General features: G+C 42.5%; 1 protein-coding gene across 4 annotated transcripts in view; it reads left to right on the plus strand.

Moving 5' to 3' along the window:
* The window catches only part of HMGA2 (high mobility group AT-hook 2), a 114,641-nt gene extending 92,054 nt beyond the window's left edge, over positions 1 to 22,587 (plus strand). For 2 of the 4 annotated variants that reach the window (XM_030469177.1, XM_030469176.1), the window contains 2 exons: positions 4,154 to 4,186; positions 21,486 to 22,081. In XM_030469177.1, coding sequence (XP_030325037.1) covers positions 4,154 to 4,186; positions 21,486 to 21,533 — 81 coding nt within the window. In that variant the 3' untranslated portion in view covers positions 21,534 to 22,081. Of the gene's footprint in view, positions 1 to 4,153; positions 4,187 to 5,009; positions 5,360 to 21,485; positions 22,082 to 22,128 lie in introns of those variants that run through there. The other 2 variants (XM_030469179.1, XM_030469178.1) reach the window with 2 other exon arrangements.
* The last annotated feature ends 3,291 nt before the right edge of the window (positions 22,588 to 25,878 follow it).

The following is a 25,878-nucleotide window of genomic DNA, read 5'->3' on the forward strand; positions in this document are numbered from 1 at the left end:
CAGAGCTACCTCCATGCAGATATCTTGTCTGTGTCAAGCTGTGGCAATAAAACAGAGTCACTGTTGCCAAGAAGCATCAGTCATGCATTGTCATAATGCTCAGTTTGAAGAGGAAGAAATGAACGCAAAATCTAGGAGTTCTGTGAGTGTGCATCTTACCCTTGGAGCTTCAGGCACGGCAGTCAGGGAATGATTTGCATTCGGACCAGTGCTTTCGTCTCTGATGATTAAAAATGTGTTCCAGAATTGCTACAGATTTATATGTATACTTCCTTATTTTTATAATGCTATGAAAAGACAGAGGGTAAGAAATACTCTAGTGAATGAGAAGTGTGACAGATTGATACAGCTTTTGACCACTGGTACAAGGTTAATATGGTCTCACCACATGAGGCTGCTCTTTTGGTCTCATAGAGGAGGAAAATAAATTGTTTGACCAATGAATTTATAGGCTATAAGGATGCATCTAAGAAATTGGCAAAGAATGAAGTAATAGAATTTTAAAATGAAGTAAAATGAGAAATGTGGTGACAGAGGAGAGGTGAAAGAAGTGTCTTGCAGAAGATAAACAGTTGAGCTTCAAATATCCAAAGCCTACAGCAAAAATAAAATTACGAAAAACCTGGTGTACTTTCCTCTCTAGGTGGTTTGTTTTATTTTCTGTTCAAAATTAGGAATCTTATCCTGAAGTTTTAAATTCCTATCTGATGCCTCAGCTCACATACCTTGTAGTTTAAACACGGCAGAAGAAATTCTGCTGTATTTTAGATTTGTGATAGACATTTAAATGGTAATGGTCATAGGATTTCTCCAACACGGCAACTTTTTCTTTCTGTCTCACACAGATTTAAGAAATCTACTTAAGGTTGACTTGTACTTGCATATGATATTAAAAAACCTGAATTTTACTTTCAAGTGTATGGAATTTCAGCTGATCACACATTCAAGGTACAATAGCCAGGTTTTAAACTTAGAATAAAAATACAACATGAAGTCCTGTATCACACAAAGCCCCCATTATACATGACCCCTGACATAAGTGAGAGAAATGGTGATAGAGCAGAAGGTCTTACTTTGCAGTCTTCTGCAGGGATAGAAAATAGTTCAGAGCTCTCATGTTTTGTGTATGACTTTATTTGGCTTGAAACCACATCTTGCAAGTCTTGGATTTTTTAATGGTTCCAGGCTTTTCTATAACCAAGACAGATTCTCTTTCTTTCAGCGATTTGAACGTGCAGTTGTAACACTCTTCTGAGTATGAGGCGTCTCCTTTGAAGCCCTGAAAAGATCTCTTAACTCAGTGAACACAAAGCTTAGCAAGTCGAGGTGTTTGTTTCTGTAGTGTGTCCAGAAGCTTCTGAAGGCATCACGATTAGAACAATTAAAGAAAGGAAAGGGAATGCTTGGGAAATTTCTCATTATTCCTTTACGCCTCAGTTCTTCTGGTCTCAGAGTGACCTAAGTGAGCTGACGCTGCAATTCTTTCAGGACTGGACCTTGCTGGATTTATCCATCCTGCATTTGCCCAAATAGCTCTCCCTGAAGCAGGAAAAGCAGTGCCCCTGAAAACTGGCACTTGCAGTGATTCAGCTGCCAAAAGCTGGAGCCCTCAGCATGACACGAGTGGGCACAGCTCCCAGTGTGTCATGGTGTGTGCCATCAATACCAGCTTGAGGGGCTGAGCCCTGATTTTGAGCTTTCGTCGCTTTGCTTCTTCCATTTAAGGGAGAAAACGTAACACACTCTGAACTCCAGATCCCAAATCCAGTGGAAAACTAGCCAGCAGTCAGCAAGCACTGCCAGGGAGCTCTGGATGTAAAGCACTATGATAGCAAAGGTCTTGAATGACTAAGATTCTTGAAAGCCTTGGTCAGTATCAGAGACAGTTTCCAACTGGGCAAAGTACAATGTTTTCCCTCTTGCTTTTTTATGAATGGCTGGAAAGGATTGGGCTGGAGTCAGTCTCCTGTGCAAGCCATTCATAAAAATAACAACAAAACAAAACAAACACACAGAGAAAACTTTCTAGGTCCAGTCCAGAGCCACTGGGTGCCAGAGGCTGCAAAAACACGCTGGCAGCTTGAGCCCCAGCTATCATTGAAAGTATTCAAGGGGCTTTTTGGTGGTCTGAAAAGTATGAAGTGCTGTGTAGAAGGGCAGCTGGTGGAATTACTGTGACACATACTAGGCAGAAAGCCAGAGCTGGCCTTGTTTCAGACATTGTCTTTCCTCTCATTGAAGTGTCAGGACCTAATTCATGGAAAATTTGGTGAGTTGGCAGCTCTTTCAGGAGATCTCATTGAGCTACAGTGTGTGAGAGTCACATGAATGCAGAGTGCACGGCCAAAAATATATGGGGATTTCTGAGCAGAAGAAAACAGTCAGCCTCTAAGAATGTCTGCGGATTTAATGTGGCTTGGGAGTAAACATGTGCACAGGTGTAATCAGCAGGAAAAAAAAAGAAAAGAAAGCAGAAAAGCACTAGTGACAGATTACTGAAGAGCTCAGTAAATTCTGTAATTATGAGAGCTTCCTTTGAAACAAATAATTCATTTGTCTGGGAGCAGAAAATGTCAATTAGTGAGTTCAGGGCTTCCAGTCCACCTGGAGAAGGCATCAGTAAGATGCGTGCCTTGGTAACAGCTTCCTCATTGTTAGGGAATTTAATGGGAAAAGAGTCCACCCTGAACTGTATAAAGGTGGACCCAGTCATCATAAAGGTTTTTTTCCTCATATTTCTTTGAGAGCAGAACTTGTAGCCTGAGGCACAGATACAAAAATATAACAGCAATGGGATTCCACTGAATTAGAAAAAGACTGAAAATAAACAAAGCATCTCTTGTTAAAATGGGATACAGTGGGCAGTCTGAATTGAATCAGTTACATTTAATTTATATTTTCATTGATCCTTCCCACTGAAATACTGCTCTGAAAGGCCACTTACACTAAACTGTTTATTCAGAAATATTCCAGTTATTTCCTACTATACTGTAATAAAAATTAGGTTTTTGGCCTTACAGATGGACAGCGTGTTGGCTTCTGCCCAAACAAGGCACTGAAGTCACGGTTGGGATTAGGAAAGGCAGGAAGGAAGGGCAGAAAGAATATCATTGGATGCAATTCATATACTTTGAAAACAGAAAGTCCTGGGGGGTGGGGAAGGCAGCAGCTTTGCCCCGCTAAAGTAAGAAAAGCCTTTTTGTGCTCTCGGTGTCAGGATTTCATCCTTTATCTGTGGTCTTCCTGTTCCATTCTGCTCCTTGCACCCACAAGGGCTCTAACATCATCTGGGTAGTGGGGATGTGTTTTAAGTGCACCTGTGTTGGTTCCTTAACTGGTACTCCTCCTCCCCACAGTGGGGATGAAGGGTGCTGGCACTTTGGTGGGTTTCCTGACTTACATGGGGTCCATGGTTCCCATTCCTGGGTGAGAGCGGGCAGGAGGCAGAGCTGCAGAGGAGCCCATGGCTGTGCTACCAAGGTCCCATGTAGGCAGATGGACATGGCCTCCAGTTGTCCCTGCCACATGCCCAGTCAGCCCCATGATGGGTAGCCCTGAAATCACGTCAACAGGCTCACAAGGGTCAGCCCAGCATCACCTTCAGTCAGCTACAGCTCCCAAACCAGAGCTTCCCAGAGCTGGAGGTGCTGCCCATCCCAGCCTGCAGGCTTCAGCAGGGAATGCTTTGGGCAAGTGGGAAGTCCTGGCTTGGAATGGAGTTGTGTCCCTCACTCTCTGCCTGAGCTGTGCTCTTGCTTATGGCCAGGAGGGAGGGCTTCCCCACAGCACGACACTCCACTGAAGGAGTATGGAAAGAGAACATACAGCTTCAGGGGAGACAACAAAAGCTGGTTACAAATTTCAGTGAGACATAACATGCTAAATTAGAATTCAGTTTGGTTTTAATTATACAAACTTAACATATTCCTCCGGATCCACAGCAATCTGAACAACTTCAGAGCAAGGTCACAAAGATAAATATAGCAGAGGTTCAGTATGAGAGATGGGTATGTTCATCACTCTGTTTCTGAATGTAGGTTTTGCCTGTGTTCTCTTTCTACTGCTGAAAACAGTTTTCTTAGCATCTGTAAAACCACTGTTAAATGACCTCAGAGAATTTTGTTGCTCACATTGTTTTTGTTTTACTTTTCAGCCTCAACAAGTGGTTCAAAAGAAGCCCGCTCAGGTAAGAAAAGCTAATTTAAATTCTTTAAACTCCTTTTAGTCAAGTAATTCTTCAGTATTTAAACTGGTCTCCTTTACTATAAAGAACAAAGGGCACTATGTCAACCATAGGAGCTAGGGGACACCTTGCTAGGCACAGCCACCAGAACAATTCACTCAGTGACCCTTGGGAATGGGAGGACAAAGCAGTGAATGGTGCTTGCTCAGAAATGTCCTCAGCATGAGTGACTGGGGACTGCTAACATCAAGGAGGGGCACAGGTATAAAAACCTTCTTCCCACTGGCCTAAAGGCATCTTTAAATCCACAAAAGAAGGTGGGCTGAACTAGGTAACTAGACTAGATCCATCATGAAAAGTAATATGCTTCAAGTTCTGCTGTTGGATGGTATTACTCTTCATTAATACCTTGGCCAAAGTGCAAGCTCGGGTGTTGTATAAGTGGTCAAACATTTCATTTGAGATTGCCTCCATATTCTTTGCCTAACCCACCCCATGTTAACAAGCAAAACAAAACAAAACAACAACAACAACAAAAAAACCCCAAGCCAAAAAAAGCACCCTACCTGCCATTTTGTTATGTATGCACCAACAAAGAAAAACTTGTGGGCACAGGAGCAGGTCCATCCCTGCCCAGGGCTGGCTCTGCTCCTGTACCTCAGTGAACATGAATGGATGCTGAGTCAAGAGCATAAAGGGTCGATTGCTCTTCTGGAAAGAAGTCTGCTTTCAGAAGGGAATAATACTTTTTGTTTCTCCACCTTCTGGTTTCAATACTTTGCTGTACAGTGTGCTTTATTGTAATGTCTTCTGTAATCTGAATTAGGAGCTGTTACATAAGAAATAGAAAGCATCCTCTCTGTGAGTTGAAGGGGTGAAATGATGTAACTCTCAAAAGCATGTGCAAGAATTTGGTTTCTACAAGAGAAATCAATACATCGCAGGAATGATGAATCCATGGCACTGGCAATAATAATTATGTCTCCAACTGGTGTATAAAACACACAGGATGAATGTAGTACTATTTTCAAGTGAGCTAAGTTTTGCAAGGAGAGGTAATGTCTTTTTTTAGGCCATCTTATTCAAGAAACACATCAGTCCCCAAGGATTTACCATCTATAACCTTCTAGCTACACCACACAATTCAAAGCATACCAAGCTGTTCTAATAAAAGGTATTTCCTCTCCTTGGTCTCGCCTACATCCTTCAACTGTTGCAGCCGCAGTCGGGCTGTTCCTACTACACACAGCATGGCAGTAAATCTGCCAGTGGCCACAAAGCCAGCCATCTCCTCTGTGGCACCTGAGAGACAGGGAGGCTGAAATACACCACTGCAAAGGAGGCCAAGCTCAGGAAGCAAAGGCACCAGGAGGCTGTTTGTGTTGCAGTTTGCTCTGGTACACAGCAGAGCTCATCCCCGCTGGGATCAGTGGGGTAAAAGGGTCTGCAACTGGTGACTCTGCCTGCAGCCGAGCCTGGCAGAAAAAATTGTTGCTGGTGGTACCTGTGCTTCCACCACACGTACCATCAGCTCTCCATTCTCCTCAAGCATTTAGTCCTGCAAGTGTTTTGCTTGTATGAGCCCTGGCACAAGAGAAATGGCTGGACAGGGGTGCAGAAGGACAGAGAAGGGATCTGCATCTCCATCTTTTGGTAGCAGAGCAAAGTAATGACAGGTTTAATGGATGGTGAAATGATGTAGGTGTTTGAATGGAAGCACCGGGTTTTCCTGTATGGATTTTGCTGACCCTTCTTTCCCAAAGTGGTGGGGGACTCTGGTGGGGATGCCGTAGGGTGTTTCACCCAGCCAGATGCAGCCACTGCTGCACGGTGCCTCGGTAGCATCTCTGTGGTCACAGACAGGAAAAAGGAGGCCTTTTCACATCCCATTAGTAATGGAAATGTTTGTATGGAAAATGAGGAGGCATGGAAGAATGCATGAAAGGAGAGAGAGGACTTTTTAGAAATTCCCAGTCATCAGAATGCATAGTGAAGTTGCACTCTTAAAATTATTTGTCTGCCATGTCTTCACTTCGAGAGCATATCTTTTTTTAAAAAAATCTTTTGGCCTGGGGGATGTTCAGTAAAATCATGGATTTGTCTTTAACCCTTCCTGGTTTTAATAGGCCCTGTTCCCACACTTATGCTAGCACAACATTGTGGTTTTGCTGGGTGTGGGTGCATGGCAGAGAACAAAAATTACCACTCTCAGGAGCAAGTACTCCTGACAGTGTCTTCCTGAGGCTGAAAGAAGGAGGAGGTAAAACAGTTTAAAGCCTGGGACAATGAGGAACTTCATGCTGCTGTGTGTCACTTGAGTCTGGTTGTCTTTCTCTGTTTTCCTATTACACTACTGAATTTCCCTTTAAAGGAGGGAGGTTCAGACTCAGAATTAACAACAAGAACATGAGCTCATGCAGGCTTCCTAATCTGAGCTGTCTAAGGAAATAATGATAAATTATATAAACATGGGGACTACATGGAAGTTCATGGAGGATAATGTAAATCTTACACTACATTCAGAGGAATCTCTTCCTTTTCCATCTGTTTCCTTCAAAATATCCTTCCAGATGGCTTTACCATGTGGCAGTCTGGATTAAGTTAGAAATGTATCCTTTCTTCATCAGTGGGGACTGTAAGAGATTACAGTCAAGAACCACTGTGTGATGGTGAGCAAGATGCCCCAGATTGCCTTAGTAAAAGCAGCAGAAACTCCTGGTCAGGTTTCACCTGAGTGCTGTGCCTTGAATTTTGGTGTGTTATCAAAGATTTCTGTGAGCATTAGTTTACATCACAGTTACTCTTGTTACTGTTGCTGGTACCTATGTTTGTGGGTTCCTGTCATTTTTACAAATAAAGAAACAGCGAGACCAGATAAAATTCTCATTTTATGAATGACAGCTCTGCTGTGCTCTAAATCTTCCTATTAATATCTGTAAGGCTCTAAATTAGAGCCTTACAGGTGCCTAGATAAACTTCTGCAGTATCACCAGAGCTCTGAGGTTTTACCATCACACAGACAGTGAATGAAACAGTAAAATCCACCGGAAATCTAGACACCCAACTCATTAATACAAACTTTTAGCTATTATGATTTGTACAGGTCTTTGTGATGGTCACTGACACACACTCTCACACTTCCCTAGGGAAATGAGGGAAGGATGGCCAGCCTAACTGCATGACATCAGTGAAGTTTAGCACCTTCCCATAGATTTGTGCCTGAAACTCAGAAGCAAGGCTCTCCTTTGAAATTCATGCTGTCTCCGAAGAATGGACAGCCAGAGCTTACAATGTTATGTAATATTTTTAAGGAGGTGGGCAAATAACCAGTCCTAATAGAACTAGAAATGGCTCCATTTCCTCATTTAAAAATTTTTTTGTAGCTCGGCCATATGGGGGAGTTACATTCCTAAGTGATACAAAGGAAATAAATATTTTTAGGAAAACATTATGGAAGCTATCGAAGTTTTCTGGAAACAGGACATGTTTTATTTTTATGATTTCTGGAGAGAAGAAATATATATGTGTAGAAAAGCCCTTTGAAAATCTTATAATCTCTTTCGGATGTCTGTTAAAATCTCAAATCCTTGCAAATTCTTTGAAGCTGAAAGGCAGCGTATCAGCAGAAAAGTACACATAAAGTATGTGTGCACAAAAAAATGTACAGAAAAAGCACACCAAAAGTACATATGATGTGTACTCTAATGTTAAGAGCGTTAGATTACTTTGAAGATCATTTTTAAAAAATGAAATCTTAACAAGAATGAAGACTAAAAAGAAAAGCATTATTTTGTATAGGAAAGAATACAAATTCATTGTTGTTTTCTTTTCCTGTCACTCAATTTTTAGTGTTGGTCTCAGTAAAGTACTTATAATACATACATACCTCACAACCTTGTTATATGTGTTGCCCAGCTGCATCTGTCACCTGTGTCTGCTCAACGTGAGACACAGTAAATGCTACAAGTATCAGCCAGGTTTTTCAGGCCAGGAGCTACACTGATGGTTCACATGCTCTTAATGCAGCCCCAAGGCAGCAGATTTTGTGAGCAGAGCTGAGCCTGGAACCTGTTGTGGTTGTGTAGCAGGTTCATCAGGCTGGGACACACCGGCCAGCAGGCCCATGGTACTCATGCAGCATTGTGTCTCTATGCTGTGCAATAAATCTGCACTTCCACAAGCTTCAGGAATTCTACACACGTGCTAACTGCCACGTGGATTCATTTGGTTTTCCTTCTGGGAAAATCCAAGAGAAAAACGCAATATAAGTACTCGCAGAGATCCACTTCATCAGAATGAAAGGAAGCTTCTAGTGTCACAGACAGGATGGCATATCTTTTGCATCCTTCCAAGTGCATGTTCACATTTAAGAGAGCTTGTGCCCTGTCCAAGCCCAGCCTGGGTCCTGCTGAGCCAAGAGTGTTGCAGCCTTACTCAGCTGAGCCTTGGCTGGAGAAACATAGATAAACCTCTTCCCTAGAGGTTGACCCCTGGTGCCTCAGGGTTTCATGGCTTTTCCCACTCCCTCCAGCAAAGCTGTACTCCGTGTCACATGCTTTTTCTTTATTTACTGCTATGGAGCAGTAAGAAAGTTTTCAGATCCCAGATTGACAAAGATTTCTTCTCCAATGGTATGTGAAATTTTATACTTAAGAGTAGAGTAACTGTACGTGGGTTACACACACCACTGCAGAACATCCTCTGACGGCCTGAGTTCCCATTCTTTTATTAGTTTTTTAATACAAATACTGCATGTTTCTCCAAAGATATCATAGGAGACATCTTGTATAGGTGCTAAGAGTTCTTAGTACCATGTGCACTTTTCAAGCAAGTGTATATCACAGGTCAATCAACCCAGACTCACTGCACCTCCCCCTGTATGGAGCATCATCCCAGTGGAGCTACCAAAAGCTTTCCCAGTTGGGCTGAGTCCTAGGCCTCCTGTGGATTCCTCCAGCTCGTTGCCCTGTGTCCCACCACCACCAGTTGTGGAGATGCTTGTGGGAACTGGTCAGAGGTTTTTCAGAAAGCTGCCTCCTTCTCTAGGACTAGTCTCAAGGGAATTAAATGTTGCATATTTGAACAGTTAAAACAAGCCATTTTATGAGAGCTGAAACCTTCTTCTGTGTTGGGTTCTGCCATAGCACTCCTGCCCATTGACTCAGAAAGTGTCTGACAGGGACATGGTATCTCCAAGCACAACATAGCAGCAGGCAAGACACTAAATCCTCCAGACAGTCACTGACAAGCCATGAAGCAAAAATATCTTTCTAAATCTGGTTCCTTTTAAGTCACATCAAATTATGAATGTGTGTACTCTTGTAACTCCCTCATAACATGAAGGGAGCATCAGCACTTCAGTTTCAGCAGAGGGAGAGTTAAGGCACTAAGAGGCTTGCCTAAAATGGGACTTGCACACTGCAATGCTCACTACTAATGACTTTCTGAATGCAGCACTGGAAACACATTTACCATTCAATGCAAGAATGCTCTCAGGTCACTGCTTTTTCCCTGTGTGCTGTGGAAGACTTGTCCCTAGTGGGACATAGAAATATTCAGGGACTGCAGCTGTTGAGCTGGTCCAAGCGTAGCACTCAAAGCAGATGCAGCAGTTGATGGTAGAAAGCTGGAGGCCAAAGGGATGAGCTAAAACATTTCCCTAGGTCAGCAATGCTCCTCTTCTCCCTCTCCCCACCTCTTCCCTCTCCACCTCCATGCTTGGGGAAGAAGCCTGAGATGGGCAGGTGGTGGCTGTGGAAAGGGTGACTTTGTGCTTGACTCCATTGCTGTGTCCACAGGATCTGTTCAGGGAGGTCCTCGCTTCATCCAGTTCAAAACTTGGCTCTAAGTTGATGTGAACCAAATTCTCTCTAACAACAGCCAGAAGAGAAGGGGCTGTGGCATGTGCTTGGGAAATGCCATTGAGGGAGATGGTGGGGAACAGTGTTCATAGAAATATCAGACAATAGTAAATGAAACAGTGCTGCTTTCACATACACATGATACATGTTTTGGCCAAGATTTCCAAGACTGTGCTGCTGACACTTGGGTATCTTACTCACAAACATACAGTATCCCAGAATTATATCCAGACAGTTGAAACTCAGAATGATCAGCCTCTGGACTTACAGCAGCAAAAGTACTCAAAATGGTAATTAGCAAAGATGAGGTGTGTCAGAAGGCTGCACAGGAAGAAAGTTCTCTTTGTACTTTGGTTCCTGAGTTTGTCATAGAGGCTCTGCATCTTTCACAGCCAGTATTGTTGCTGCTCCTCCAAACCTGGATGAAGTCACTGAAAGATTCCCTGTTTCCTGACATAAATATTAGCAATAGATATTCCAGGGATGTAATGCAACTCATCCGCTGCACTGGAAAACATCGAACCTGAATCTTCTATGTAGCCACTTCTAGAAATCACTAAATCTTTGCTATGCCAGCCTAGGACCATGAAAATTCTGCTGCAGTTTGTATGTTAAAAATTAGATAGGCTGCAATGGCTGTGAAATAGGTAAACACAATAAAAACCAAAACCAATTAAACCACGTTTTTAATCTGTTAAATAATTTGCTAGGTGGGTCAGTTATAGTATTTGTGCACCAGCACTGATAAAATATTTGGGTAGGGAAAAGAGCAGTAGTATGCTCAGCTCTTATTAATGGATATACAACTTTAAGCATGTTCTGGAAGGAAGCAATAGGCATCCAATATTGTGTTTTATTCTGAGGTTTCCATGACATCTGGGTAGCTGTATAAGGTCCTGTTGTTCCCCAGAATAACGGCATTAGAATAGAGGAATAAGGAGCATTTCACAGCTACTCTGTGTCACAGTCACTACGGGGTATTTGTGGAATCCAGTGAATTGAGTTCCTTAAAATCAGTGCTGCCATACTACCCTGGGGTGACATCTGTCCTCCCTGGCCAGGTCTGTCAGCTCGTGACACCCGTGCCAAACAACAAGGCTGTGGATAGGTTGGACCTAAAAGCGTCTCAACCCATGCAGCTCAGAGAGGACAGTGCAGGCAAAGGATTCATGAAAGTGAGCAGGAAATCAAATCCTGGTGGATGCACTAAGACCCTTTTCCATTTTCCCTTCCATCCGGTGTTGCTTCTGTGGGTGCTCTCACTGTGCTGTCCCTTAGTTCTGTGATGGTGTGAAGCAAACCCAGCTGGCAAGCACTGCCTGGGACAGACAGGCTGCTGTATGGGGGGCTGTTCAGAGCTCATGGTCTTTGGTTGCTCGTTGAATATAGTGAGCATGGTGCTGCTGTGTTTATGGGCAGAGTGAAAACTTCAGGTGTCACAGCCTCTTGGGAGACCCTGCAGGGAGAATTATGCTCCTAGGAACTTAATGTTGAAGGCTACAGGAGTACATAGGTGGTTTTCAGGAGCACGAAGGACCTAAACCTTTGGGCATTCCGGTGTCTGTAAGCATCTTGAGTTCATCCTTAAGGACCTAAATAAATAAATGTGCTTTTCTTACCCCAAGGAAGCAAAAAAGCCATTCAAAGTGACTTCCTGGCAGTTGGGCAATGTAGCATTCACATTAACATAGCAAACTATCTCATGGATCCAATTTCATTGGGATCCCCACAAATGTTAAATTCTTTATGAAGCCTACTCCAGCAGATGGTGACCATCACCATGATGAAGTTCTGCTGCTGATCCCCCTCTTAAGGCATTTCTGGAAATGCCAGGATGTTTTCAGAAAATGTTTGCCGTAATCTCTTCTAAGAAATTACTGTTACTTATTTTAAAAAGAGATATAATATTGCCAATGTACATCTTGCTTTGCTTCTGCTCTATCAATGTTGTCACATCATTCAGGGCTGGTCTCTGATCTCAGGTTTGGAGAGTTATTTGCCACACAACAACCATGGGAAAAGAGGAGAGAAATAAAAAATTGAATCACCCGCATTCTGCTGAATTCATATCTCAGATTTCCCACATCCTGGTATTTAATTTCTCACAGAGTTACCAATGGTTGATCTCACGGCAGGATTAGTGGGAAGAAAAATGAGAGCTCCATTGAAACCAGACTTGAGTCTTGAAGGAAGGGACATGTGAGCTCTAGGACCCGGGAAATATCAGACTCGGGGCAGTGAATGGCTTCCACCCCCTCCCCTTCCCTGATTCTCATGCTTACTAGGAGGCAAAATCTGGAAGCTGAAGCCAGAACAGCAAAAAACCAGTAACAGTATGTTAGGCAGATCATCCGTGGCTTTAAAAGTCTCCTGATAATTGTGTTAGTGAGGCATTAACTGTAATTTATATTACTTTTTTTTTTTTTTATGTTTAGGAAGAAAAAAGGTTAACATTGGCTATGAATTGCAGTAAATCTCTCTCAGTTCTATAAGAAAACATGGTTTGGACACACGGCTCCAGCAGGAAAACCTTTTCTGGTTTGCTTATAGAATATAGATGTGTTCAATTGGAAAAGAAACTCCCATAAAAGGTGTTGGAAAAGAAACTCCCATAAAAGGTTCTGTAGTCAAAAGGAAATAATCACCAGCTATTAAGTTGGACAGCCCCACTCACTTTGAATCAGACTGGCTTGCTTAGAAAAAGAAAAAGGTTCACCCTTCATGGTAACGTGGATCTTAGTGAGGATTTGTGCTTGAAAGGCTAGGTTGTAGCACTATGTTGAAGAGGACCATACTTTATCACACTTTCTACCAGATTGTGTGGAGATACTCAAGAAGCTGAAAAAAATCTGTAAATGCATCACTTTAAATCCTTTAGGATTTGAACATACTAACATGATAAGAAGAGCATGCATTAAACCATGACTACCTTTTTGGAATACCTGATATTTGTAGATTTATTGGTAAGATGGCTTAAATTAGGGGTATATTTTTAGCCTGCAGCATTACATAATAAAATAGCAGCAGAATTCTTTGCAGTAAAAAAAGGGAAAGGATGAGGAAGGGAGTTTATTAAAACCAACACAGGCTTCTCTGATTTTGTGCCTTTGCCTGCGCAAAGAGGTGCTCCATAGTTACACTATCAGTAAAGTTTGAAAGGAAAGCATTCCCTTTATCCTGTTTTGCTCCAGAGTCGACACCCTGTCTTTTGCTGCAGACCTGCTGTTTAGTCTGAAACTGAAAATTAAACCCAGAACTTCAGCTCTCAGAGTTAAATACTCTGCTGACTGCCAGCACACAGCCTCAGCAGTGTCTGTGTGGTAGGATCTGTGATTAAACCTTTCGGATTTTAAAAAGCATTTTACAAGTCTGTTAAGCTTTAATGTTTTGTTTTCTTTTTAAAGAAAAAAAAATTTTTAGCTGAATTATACCACGAAGTCTGACATGAACTCAGAGAACCCAGCTCTCTTTATCTTTGACAAATAACCTCTCTCATTCTGGGGGCCATTTCTGAGCACAGCCTGCGGAAGGTAGAGCCCTGAACACTCAACTACCATCTTCAGAACAAAAGAAAATAGGACGGGAAGATAAAAACCAGGGTGGGGGTGGTTCCGAGGAGGAGTGTGGGTCGCGGCAGAACCCCCTGCCCACCCAAGGCTTGTGCCGGTGGGCGGCAGCATGGCGCGGGCCACCAGCAGCTCAGCTCCGGGTCTGGCACTCGTAAAAATGTCACCAGTGGAGTGGACTTCCACTATGAAAGGTTCTTTTATCTTCCTTTCCCGCAGCCCCTTTCCAGTGGGTGCATGGGGCCAGGCCCGGCGGCTGCCGCTCGGCCTTCCCGCATGGCTGGGCCCTAATGAGGTGTGTGCGGCTCTTGGCTGCAGGTTTTCAATCTCTTTCTGATTACTTCAAAGCTGCTGCTCCGAGGCTCAGACAAGTTTGATCACTCGGCAAAATCTCTCAGCTGGGATTCAAAAGGGAAGACGCTTTATTTTATTATTTATCATTACAGACAGATAGGTGTTCCCTAACGGCGGTTTGCCAGTGGCTCTGTGGACTGAGCCGTAAAGCTTTTATAAGTGATAAAGGATTGGAGGTGAATAACTTCTGGCAGTTGCTTCCTGTCTGTAACAAGCAGTCGGTTTTAGAGGGGGGGGAAAGGATAATAGAAATCTAACAGGCTTTGCTTTATTCTCCTTTTCATGTTCTAAAATACCGGGAGGGCAAAAGGTAAACGATGTGGGTTTGACCTCCATTTCAAAGCCTGTCTGAGCATTCCTTTCCCTCCTCCATTCTGTGACACCTTCACCACGGTCCTTCCCCTCTCCCTCAACGTAGAATGTGCACATAAACCGGCATTGTTTCAAGTGCCACAAGGGCTGAGGAGGAAGGCAGACTCTCTCAGGTTTGCCTGTGTGGTCTCCAGTATCCTTTTGGGCTTTGCCATCTCCACCACCACAAGAAGGCAGAGCTAACTCAGCAACCCATAGCATTTCAGTGAACTGTGCAAGCTCAAGGATTTTCAAAGATTGGTGCCCACCTTTTTTTTCCTCTTTCATCTGATTGTGAATCAGAATCCAATTAGTGATTAGAGACTATGATTAGAGTCTCTGCTTGCCTTTCCTTCCAGTCTGGATTTTGGCTCTGGAGCACAGCGTGCAGTGCTCCACAATGTAGAGCAGTTTGCCACTTCTCTGGTTTACAGCCTCCACAAGAGCTTTGTAAGAGCAGCTTCTCAAAGTTGGGGTCAGTCCAACTCGGTTGTATATGTTTCTAACAGCGCCACTGCCTTCTTTTCCTTAATATTTTATTTCCTTTCCACCAGAACTGTTTACATCTTGTTAGGTTGAAGCTCTGCAAGACAAAAAGGTCTCTGTCAGTGTTAGCACAGCACACGTGAGTGCTTCAAGCACCATTTTCATTTTAGGTCTCTGCTTTGCAGCCTTTAAATGGTGCTTCCTGCAAAATTCTTCTGACTGGTACTGAGATTTTGCTTGAGATTTTCACTCTCCTTTTAATCACATGAGGAACAGATTTTTTTCAAAGTGTTTTGACCTGCTTAGGTCAAAAAGGCACTTGCTATACTCATATGCCAAAACGTGTTTAAGAAATCTGGCCTGACATAATTTGGACAGCTGAGTTTCGATTTCAAAAGGCTTCAGCAGTGCAGGCTTCAGCTCTGTACAAGCTGCTGACTTGCAGACACCTCACTGCTGAGTTAACTATAGTTAACTCATGGTTAACTATAGTTAACTCAGCACTCCAAAAGCCGTGGCAAAGCTGGGCACCTGGAGCTGCAGTTTGTTATAAGCCCACCTGTAGGAGATGCTTACGAGGCACAGCCTAAGGCAGGTACTTTTTAGGATATCTAAACATCAGCCAGCCTAATTCCTTTCTCTGGAAGTTCTCAGTGTGAGCCTTCTGGATTTAAAAACCTTGTCAGACAAACCCTTTCTCTCAAAGTAACCAAAGAGATTCATTGTCACTCCATTATATCAAGCAGTTCTCCTAGTGGAAGGTAAGGTAGGAGATAAAGAAATGTATATGAAACCCTTTTAATCTAGCAGGAAGAAGAGACTTTAATAGAAGATTAAAGAAGGCTGTTCCAACTTTAAGAGGAATGTCCTGTCCTGTCCTGTCCTGTCCTAAGGTGAACCTTCTGAGCACTGTACTCATGTATCTGAGTAACAGATATCTGAACCTGTTACTCAAGGACAAAAACGGCCAATCTTCCTGAGACATTTCCTGCATCAGAGGAAGGGAAGTCTGTAGAAGTGGTTCACAGGCATGCAAGGATGGTTGCTTGCTCTGACCTCTACCACTTTTTTTGGCCTGGGCCATGCTCACCAGCAGCACCAAGGCGGTCCCAGCAACTTCACTCTGGCTGACCCAGCTAGTTCACTTCCTCCAACATCTGGGGATGTGGATTATCCAGTAATCCCCACTAACAGCCTTCCAGTGAGACAAGCAGTGTTTTCAAGCAGTGAAAGGAGAGAACACCCTCAGTTTGCTTGCTAACTATGCAGGTCAAAAGCCATGGGCTGGTCACCTGCAAGACAGCATCAGTGTTTTGCTTTATTCTCTCTGCTCCCTTTCCATCCCTCACGGTGTGTTTGGTTATTTATATAAAATTGGAGTGACTTCAACAGGAGATGCATCCTGTGTACACTCCAGTTTACTTGGTAGGCTTCTTCCTAGAAGCTTGGAAGTATCTGCTTCAAGTCAGAGAGCATGCCCCAAAACTGCCCCATCAGCTGCCATCTCTCTCTCTCTATTTTTAGTGTAATTTTATACTGAGAGTTTTTCTTTCTTGGGGGAACCTGTGCTACCCACAGGGACCATCCAATACCACAGTAACTTCAGAAGCAGTGCTGGTGAGGGCATGTGGTCTCAGAGCTGCTCTGTAGGCAGAGGTTTTAACTGTGCTTTTAACCACCAGGCTAGGGAAGTTGTGCTTTTCTTTGCATGGTAGGAGTGACAGTGAGTAGAAATTGCTTGCTTGTGACCTGATTGGCTTATGTGTATTCTGATACAGGGTTTCTATATTGAAATAATTTCCCTAGGTGCCCTTCTTGAAAACGTCCTTTAATACAGCAGTAAGAAGAGCGGAGTGGCCTTTCTGTTTCTGGTTGCAGCAATCTCTTCTGCCCTGATAAATCCTTTTATTGTGTGAAGTAAATAGTTGCAAATATTTGAGCTCCGAATCCAGCTTCTGGAATTAAGCTTCAGCCTTACTGCTGAATGACAGCTGTCACTGAGGTCACCAGTGTGCTTGCTTTGCAGGGGGTGAACGAGCTCAAAGCAGCAGATCCCACCTGACACTCTCAAGCAGAGCAAACTTGCTTTGAATGTCTGTTAGTGCTGTAAGATTTTCTGAAGTGATTTGGTGCATTGGCTGCAGAGTAGTTGGGAGGGCACCATGTCCCAGCTAGGCACAGCCTGAGCCCCTGCATCTGTAATAGAAGCCACTGGCTTCAGGGACTCCTCTGAAATATTGGCTTGCATGCCAGGGGATTTCAGACAAGTTAACAGCAGACAATGGTCCACAGTTTGCAAGTTGCTCTTGTCAGCAGTTCTTTTTGACATATCTATTCAAGCATACCCTCTCGGGCTTAGAAAGCAGCCAGCAAAATCTGTGCCAGTAGCTAGTACTTTGTTATAAAATAAAAGCTCTGACAAATACAGACACTCCATATGTAGCATTACTCTGATCCTGTAGTTCATTGCACAAAATTGGTTCTAGTTTTTTTTAATCCATGATTCAAAAATCCAAGAACAGAAGGTGAACAAAACTGACTTGCCAGCTGAATTGCCAGTGAGTTTCTTGTGGCAAAGACAATTAACCTTAAAGGAGCCATAAAAGAGCTTTGCCCCAGCGTGTTGGAATAGAAGAAACATTTTTACAAAAATGCCAAACAGTTGCCTTATGCAGGTGGGAGGAATGCTCCTCTCAAACACCAACAGTTGTCTCATAATTTGGTTTTGTTGTGACCACTCTGGGGGAAGTCTTCCAAAAAAAGGAATGCAGAGGAAATACAAAGGCTGAACTAAACTTGTCTATTCTTGAGGACACCAGAATGTTACTGGCTGCTTGTACTGACAGAAAAATAACCCCCACCAGCCAAGTGGCAGGTATAGCTACATTTTTCCAACGCATGCGAAAGAAGTCCCTTGGGGACACAGGGTGACTCTGACCTGAAAATACAGTTATTTGTCACACAGCTCTGTCCTGGATGGTGCCATCACTGAGCTTTAGGAACAACCAAGGACAGAATGTTCAGTACAAAACTGCTTCTGTAACGCATCCCTATGTCAGTCAGCCCCTGAGGATCCATGGATGCATGGGGAGCTACCTGGGATATTGTTTTAGCAGCAGGGAGTGAAGCCTGAGCTACACATGTGAGCATTTACCCAGCCCTTCAGGTGGGTGTCCTATTCACCCTGAGGTCTGCGTGGCTGTGGCTTCCCTGTTAGCCGGATACAACCTGGGTAATTTGAAGCTTTCTCAGGTTTCTTTGCTAGCCCAGCCTGTTAAGAACTTGCTGCAGCAGAAAACAAATAACCAGGGAAGTAGCTGTTCAGGCCAAAACTGGGTCGATGAACATTTACGCTCAATTAACACGTGTCACCATTCTGTCTCCAAAACTACAGTGAATGCATCTAAAAAAAAGAGAAAAACCTGAATCAAAGCTGCCATGTAACCTGAAACCTTTGCTTCTTGGCTGAGCGCTTCCTGTGGTGGTGTTGCTGAATTTATGCTATGCATGGTTGTCATGCTGTGAGTGAGTGACTTGGATTTCCAATGTCTGCTCTGAGGACCATGCTTTCCTTCTTAATTTTTGCCCTTCTCTTCAACTTGACCAGGAGTACATCTGGCCATACAAAGTATTTTGCTCCATCCCCAGTTCCTTCTCTGACTTTTGAGTCATGGACTGATCCTAGGCTATTGACCCTGGTGGGTCTGTGAACTTGTAAGTGCCTGGAGGGTTGCTGACTGATGCTAAAGCATCACCTTTCCCTGAGGTGCCCAGCACCCTGGCATGTCACACACTGCACTTCAGTGATTCTCTGGCTGCACCAAATGAGTTCACAGTCAGTTTGCAGCTCCTAGGGGGGGCACAATTTTCAAAATGCTTGCTCCCTCCATCATCTGGGGAGAAGTGTGTGTGTGGGGCAGTGCTGTAGAGGCAAAGGATGTGTTGAGGATCACTGCTGCATAGCCTTCTGATATTTGCAGCTGGTTTTTGAACAAAAAAATCCCTCTTTGTTTCTGTCTTACACATCACAATTTCTCTTTCCAGAAGCTTCTTTGGCAATTTCTCTACCTGAAGCTTCTTTGGGTCCCTCTATGCATATATATCTGATTTGTATTATCCTTTTGTTTGAATTGTAAGCACTTGGGAGCGGCACTCATGTCTCCATGTGTGTCTTGACAAGGGACTTATATGATAGGTTGGCTTAAAAACACCCATCTGTAACTGAGCTATCTTAGTCTTTTGCAAGGAATCAATTTAATGAAGGAAAGTTTGATCAATCTGATCCCTTTGCCAGCTTTTCTCCGTGAATAAAGTCTTTCCCAAGACCGATGTGCATTTGAAGTCTGTCAGTCTCAAATATTTTTTACTAGTTTATTATTTAAATATGAGGGGAGGGGAATAGAGTGGTTGGCTTGATTTTTGGCTTCTTATTCTTTCAGGTATCACAGGTACACACTTTTGCATGTGCATAGTAAAAATCACCAGGGTGGGCAACTCTAAAAATACCTCTCTGTAGCTGCCCTAATGTGTGCCCTTCCATATACTCTGCTTCTCCCCTGTCTTCATATTCTGTGACTGGAAGTCCAGCTCAATGGAAAATGAGTTTCCCAGGTTTCAGTAAACAAGGCAAGTGTAAAGCAAAGCGAGCTGCTGCTCTGCACCCACTTGTGTGCAGCCGTCTTCTGGGAAATCGTGATGAGGGGCTTGGGGCTGCCTGCACTGCTGTAAGGAATTAAGCATTATCATGATCATTATCACTTACCAGAACATATCTACCTCTATTATGTTAAGAGCACAGAATTAAGCATTATCATGATCATTGTCACTTACCAGAACATATCTACCTCTATTATGTTAAGAGCACAGAACCCTCAGTTGTAATTTTTAACTGAAATATTTAGCTTGGAGGCAAAGCTGGTGTTTGCCTTGATGATCCCAATTTTTGGATTACCAAGACTCAAATTAACATATTTTTGCACCGTTTCTCTACATGCAGCCCTTCATTAGGTGCCTGTAGATACCATTTTTCTTCTTGACTGAGATGTTGAAACAGTCACAGTCCTGTTCCGTGGGGTTTTTAGGCAGGAAAAATGAATTAGGCATTAACAGGATTCTATGGACTGTGAGCACAGGTCTCCCCAGTGCTGCCAGGGACAGAGTAAAATTTGCTTAATAATTTAGTGAGTCGGAGATCATTTTCATAGCAATGCTGGGAATGTAACCCCGCTACAAGTTGACATGAGTTGTTGTGAGGAAGAAATTGTTCATCTGCATGATAGATTGGTGTCTTCTGGAATTTAAATATTAATTGAAAAGTCAAGGTCAGGGGGCAGCTAACACTTGACTTTGCTCTCTTTCCTCTGTCCATGGCTTTGATCATGCTACATCTTTCTTTGTGCCTGGTGCCTGAGAGTACCCCAGGGTCATGGCCTGTTTCCTAGTCAAGAGGTAAGAACCTACTGGCTTAAATATCTGAAGCCTGAGCTTTAGCAGGGGGTGAGGAGGGGGATATGAAGGGAGAGGGGAGAGCGTTTTCTTCATGCTTTTCACATTTCCCACATAACCCAAAGCAGACTAAACAAAACCAGTGTGAAATCTCATGGCTTGATGCTGCTATGGTTATATTTTCTAAGCTGTCATCCATCCATTTATACTTAGGTTTATTCCCTGGATTTACAGATGTTTTTTTCAGTCTTTTTCTTTCGGGGAGCTGGGGCAGAGGAGGGGGAAGGTTGAAACCTTTTGAAAGGGGATTGCAGTGAGCAGTGGCCTATGATTAAAGCCCAGTGTATTTCCTTGATGCCGCTCCCTCCACAGCAGTGTCACACATGGTAGCATTTAGGAGCCCTTCACAGCTGAGGTGTTTCAAACACTAATGAATGGAAGTTTGGTCATATAACGCAGGCAAGCTTTAAGGCATGCTTTGCTGAATGGTGTACTGTAGTAGCCTGGGAAAGGAAGAGAGTTATAAATTGTGTCAGTTAGCCACCCAGACAAAATGAAGCCATGTGGAAAATCAAATCTATTAAAGTATGAACACTGTTATAAGCTTTTTTTAAGCTGGTCATTCCTAAAAGGTCTCCATTGGCCAAGGGGGTAAATTCCTCTTCTTCCTAGATCTTTTTCACGTGCTGTCTTAGGCAACTGTGTGCAACGTCTGATAAAAAACAGCTTTTCACTGACAGCCCCTTTTATCAGAAATGTTTGTTGCCCTCAGTTTACTGCCCGTGTCCTGAAAGGTATTGCACATTAGTTAAATAAGCAACATAAGAGCAATGCATTTGGTCAGGCAGCACGAAAGCAGCACGAGGGTGGAGGACAGCCCATGGTGAGGAGGCTTCCCTGAGCACTTGCCTAACCTTGGATACCAGCTCAAAATGCTTTCCATTTTCTGGCTTCCCCTGTCTGTTGGCCAGAAAGGTACCATGGCAGAGCACGACACAAATTACTTTTTCTTGATTATCACCTGGGATAGGGGGAAAGCCTGGCAAACCAAAGTGGGGTGACTGGAGGGCACCTTTCCCTGCTCCCTAAGGTGGCTTCTTGAGATGTCATAGTATCTGTAAAGGACATTTTGTTTGCTCAGGAGGTAATTGTCAGCTATATAAGAGAAGACTCATGAGAGGTGTCAGCCTAAGACACATGGCCACCATTGTATTTATTTTTTCTGTTTGTGTATTCTAGGAAGAGACTGAAGAAACATCCTCACAAGAGTCTGCAGAGGAAGACTAGGAGACCACAACATGCAATTTCTACCTCATCAGCAGTTGGGTCTTTTGAAGGGAGAAGACACTGCCTTGACCACTTATTTTCTATTGCCATGATCTTTCCACTTTTGCCTGGGGGGAAAAAAATCACATAACCTTAAAAAGGATTTGACTAACCATCTTTGTAATCCCTTCACAGTCCCAGGTTTAGTGAAAAACTGCTGTAACACGAAGGGGACACAGATTAACGATGCAACTTTTAATTACTGTTTTCTTTTTTCTTAACCTACTAATAGTTTGTTTGAGCTGCTAAGTAAGGGTGAATGGGTCAAGAAGAACTCCCCATCAGGTTTATGTCATTCACTGCACTGCATAGAAACAAGAAACTTGTAATATAGTCATTATCATGGGCATTGAAATAGGAAAGGCTGGGTGTGTAACACGAAAGCCTTGCAACACTTCCAGCAACCCACTCCCTACTTAGTGAACTCCCTGTTTTAGAACACCAAAGATAAGGGATAGATACTACTCTTTTTTTTTTTTTTTTTTTTTTTTTGTAACTTACTTATAGACTTGTACTTGATTTTTTATTTTTTTTATAAGACTTACTGTTATTTCAGGAAAAAAACTGAAAGCTGACCTTTCACTTCATTCACCTGGTAACCAGAAGAAAGAAATCAACACGAAAAGGTACTTTCATTTTGCAAAAGGGAAGAAAGACAAAGATACGTTGTATAGTTACAGATACAAACATATCAGCAGAAGTAACAGTAAACAAAACGGACAGCCCTCATCTTCTGGAGAATAGGATGCCGGACAGAGTTGGCTTTCTGTAGAGCCATGCATTTTCTGTGGATAAAAAATGACTGACACCAAACACTCTTACGCCATTAACGACTAAGTCTTTATTGAGAAAAATGTTTTAAAACATACAGAAAGGTACCTCAAAACTATCTGTAAATTTATCTGAACAAAAATAATCCGCATTTTGCTTAGTTTTGATTAATTCCACTCATCCTCTACCAGTATTTCAAAAGATTTAAATCTCTTCCATTGCTCATCAGTCATGATGTAAGAACCAACACCATGTACCTCAGCTAAGCTCATGCATTACTTTAAGCAATGTATTTTGACATAGGATGGTTCACTGAGCACCTCTGTGCCAGTGGCATTTCTCCATCTTCTCATTCAAAGCAGCACTTTTAGCACCAGATGCAATATTACCCCACTATTCAATACTACCTCTGAATTTTTACAATTAACTCAACAGACTGATAAACACATGCTGCTATATACATTCAATGCAGGAAATTTTTGCTGGGTAGTTAATCATGAGTATCTGCATTTTTCCCTTATTTCTACTTCAATACTTAATTACAGTTAAGGAAGCAATATCTTCAATGTGTTTCGGCATGGCTATGTATTTTTCTTTCTCTTGGTTTGTTTTTGGTTTGGGTTTTTTTTTTGTTTTGTTTTTTGTTTTGTTTTGTTTTGTTTTTAATGTACTTACCCTATTCTCAGCTACACTTCTGTGTAACGTACTGTTAACTTGAATATATTTTTGTACTGAATTGCTGATAGGTTTGTGAGGATAATTTTCTTCAATGACACTACATGACATAGAAAAAAAATTTAGCTGTAATGTTTAAATATTACTGTCCAAGTTTGTACCTCAAGTGAATTGTTTAAAGAAATGGACTAATTGATTGACAAAGACCTACCTCCAGACTTTAAATGGGATGAACTTGTTACTTTCAGCATTAGTTTTGAGACGTTTGAAACAGTTAGGACTGCAACTAATCCCTAATTCAAAACTATTTTTGTAAAATAACTTGTGGAAAATGAACACATTTTAAATTACTTTCGTATAAAAAAAAAAAAAAAAAAAAAAAAAAAAAAAAGAACAAAAAAAAACAACCTTCAAAGAAACTTGAAGCTTTGTAGGTGGGAAGCAACAAGCTCAGCTTTTGCATAATGCAATCACAAATATGTGTTTAAAAAAAATAATTAGTAGATTGTAAGAAAATACTTGACAAGTATTTTCATGTATTTTACACAAATGTGATTTTCTAATATGTTTTCAGCCAGATTTATTTTAAATGCTTCTTATGTAGAGGTTTTTTTTTTATTATTATTCTCCTCTTTCTCTCTTCTGTTTTTCTTTTCTCTCTCTTCCTATTTCATTTTCTCTGTCTCTGTTCTCTTTCCCTTCTTCCTCTCTTTCCTAGTCAGTACTTTGTACCATTGTATTAATAACCGGGCCGGGGGTAGTTTCTCAGGAAGGGGTCTGTTGGTAGGGCTTCGGTACTGAGCCAAATGCAGTTCAAGGTAACTACTTACTGGCTTCTTCCAAGAGGCAGTGTCAAGAAATGAGGATCTCCTCAAAAGCCCACAGAGGGGTCAGTGATGAGAATCACTGAGAAAGAACGAGCTGATTGGGGTCTTAGAGCGAGACACGGTAACACTGAGTGGAAGGGAAATAATCCTGGCTATACAGTAGCTGTAACAGGCCAAACCCACTGTCACTTGAAGGCAGTAGAAGGAATTCCACTGGTCTCAAAGGGCATCAAGCAAATCAAGCCTTAGCAAGTCCCTTTTGGGGGTTGGGGTTTTTTCTTTTGCTTTTTTTTAAAAAAAAAAACAACACAGTATTCAGTGGACACAGAAATAATTGCTGGGTGTGTGTCACACTTTGACCTCTGAGAGACTTACCACTCTGATGAACTGAATCTTGCATTTTCTATATATTGTAGTACAATCAAAACACATTACTACCTCTTAGGGCCTACTATACCTCATTTTTTCAGACTGAAAAATTGCATGTGGCCATTGAATCAGCAAGAACATCATAAAATTTTTATATATATAGTTTATTTTTGTGGGAGATAAATTTTATACGACTGTTCTTTGCTGTCATTGGGCACTGCTAACTAAGACTGGACATCTAACTCTTTTACCATTTCTGCAAGAGAGGTGTGTTTGCAGGAAAAAAAAACAACATACTCTTCAAGATGTTTTACTACAGTTTACTTTTTCTTATGAGTGTCTTCTAACTTTTTGCTTTGTTCTTCATGTAGAGTTGCTGTATATGATTGTACTTCAAATCGCTTGCTTGTTGGAAATGTTCCTTTAATGGTTTTATCACAGTCTGTTCAGCACAATAAACATAATAGCCTCTGTGATCCCCATGGTGTTTGATTCTTAGACTTTTGTCACAGTTCCATAAAATGGGTAATAAAGTTTGGTCACAGTGACCAAATTTGTAAAAGCGCTGCATGCAAGTAGTCTTTATTTTTGTCCCACAGCCATAGGACCATAGCCTGAGGAGAGTGAATCTGCTTTTAGGGACTTCAGGGGTGGGCAGCTTGGTAGAGGGACACGTTACGAGGCTGCCTTAAAGGTGAGGAACTTGCCTTGCCAAGCTAAGGGCCAAGCTGTGCCCTGGGGAGCAGCTATCCCACCCACCAGAGAGGAGATGCCAAAGCACAGGCCAGGCTGAAATGGATTTTATTGCCTGGTCTTGGACCTGCCTCTGGGGATTCCACCAGGACGACAAGCTTTCTCCTCTTTTTAGGCAAGATCATAGTTCACATCCAAGTTTATGGAGTTTCCATTATGATGCCATTTAAGTTCAAAACAGCAGGAACCTAGGGCAGCAGAGAAAGGCATGTGGCTGGGTATGGTCTGGGGCACAACTTGAGGAGCTCAGGAAACTGCATTAGAACTTGGATCTCCCCTGTCACTAGGTTGGGCAGGATTCTTCTAACTTGTCCTCTTCATTTGCTCTTACGTGGTCTTCTGGCCTGTTGCAAAGATTATGGTGCCTGTCCATTGATTCATATTGCATCCGTGCCTCTCTCACCTACAGCTATTGTTCAGATGCTAATTCCTCAGATGTTTAGGTTTATGCATTCTCTCTGTTCACTCATTTGCAGGGTCTCCACCTAATCTTTTTAGGCCTGGTAACCTCTGCTTTCCCAAAGGCTTTGTGTCATGTTCCCTTTGGACACAGTTATTTGTAAAAAAAAATAAAAAATACACACAATCACAAAGAAAACACTAAGTAGTAACACCCATTCAGTCCTGACTCAGAGATGAGTAATTGCATTCATCACAATTTGTATCCTCCTCTCCTTTCTCACCCTGGTCAGTGGTATTAAAGGATCATTCCACTTTGAAATGTTCCTGGTGGTCTTTTTCCCTGTGGTTGCCATCACTTGGCTCTTCCTGTTATTTTATCTGATGTGGTACTCCAGCTGTAACCCACCCACCTGCTGGATCAGCCAAGTGGCTGAACTTCTGCTACCCTATGCTTAACTCCCCTCTACTTCTTATTAGTCATTCCTCCAGCTTGCTTCACTCCCACTTCC

This window comes from Calypte anna, chromosome 1 (genome assembly GCF_003957555.1).
Source record: "Calypte anna isolate BGI_N300 chromosome 1, bCalAnn1_v1.p, whole genome shotgun sequence".
Taxonomy (NCBI): Eukaryota; Metazoa; Chordata; class Aves; order Apodiformes; family Trochilidae; genus Calypte; species Calypte anna.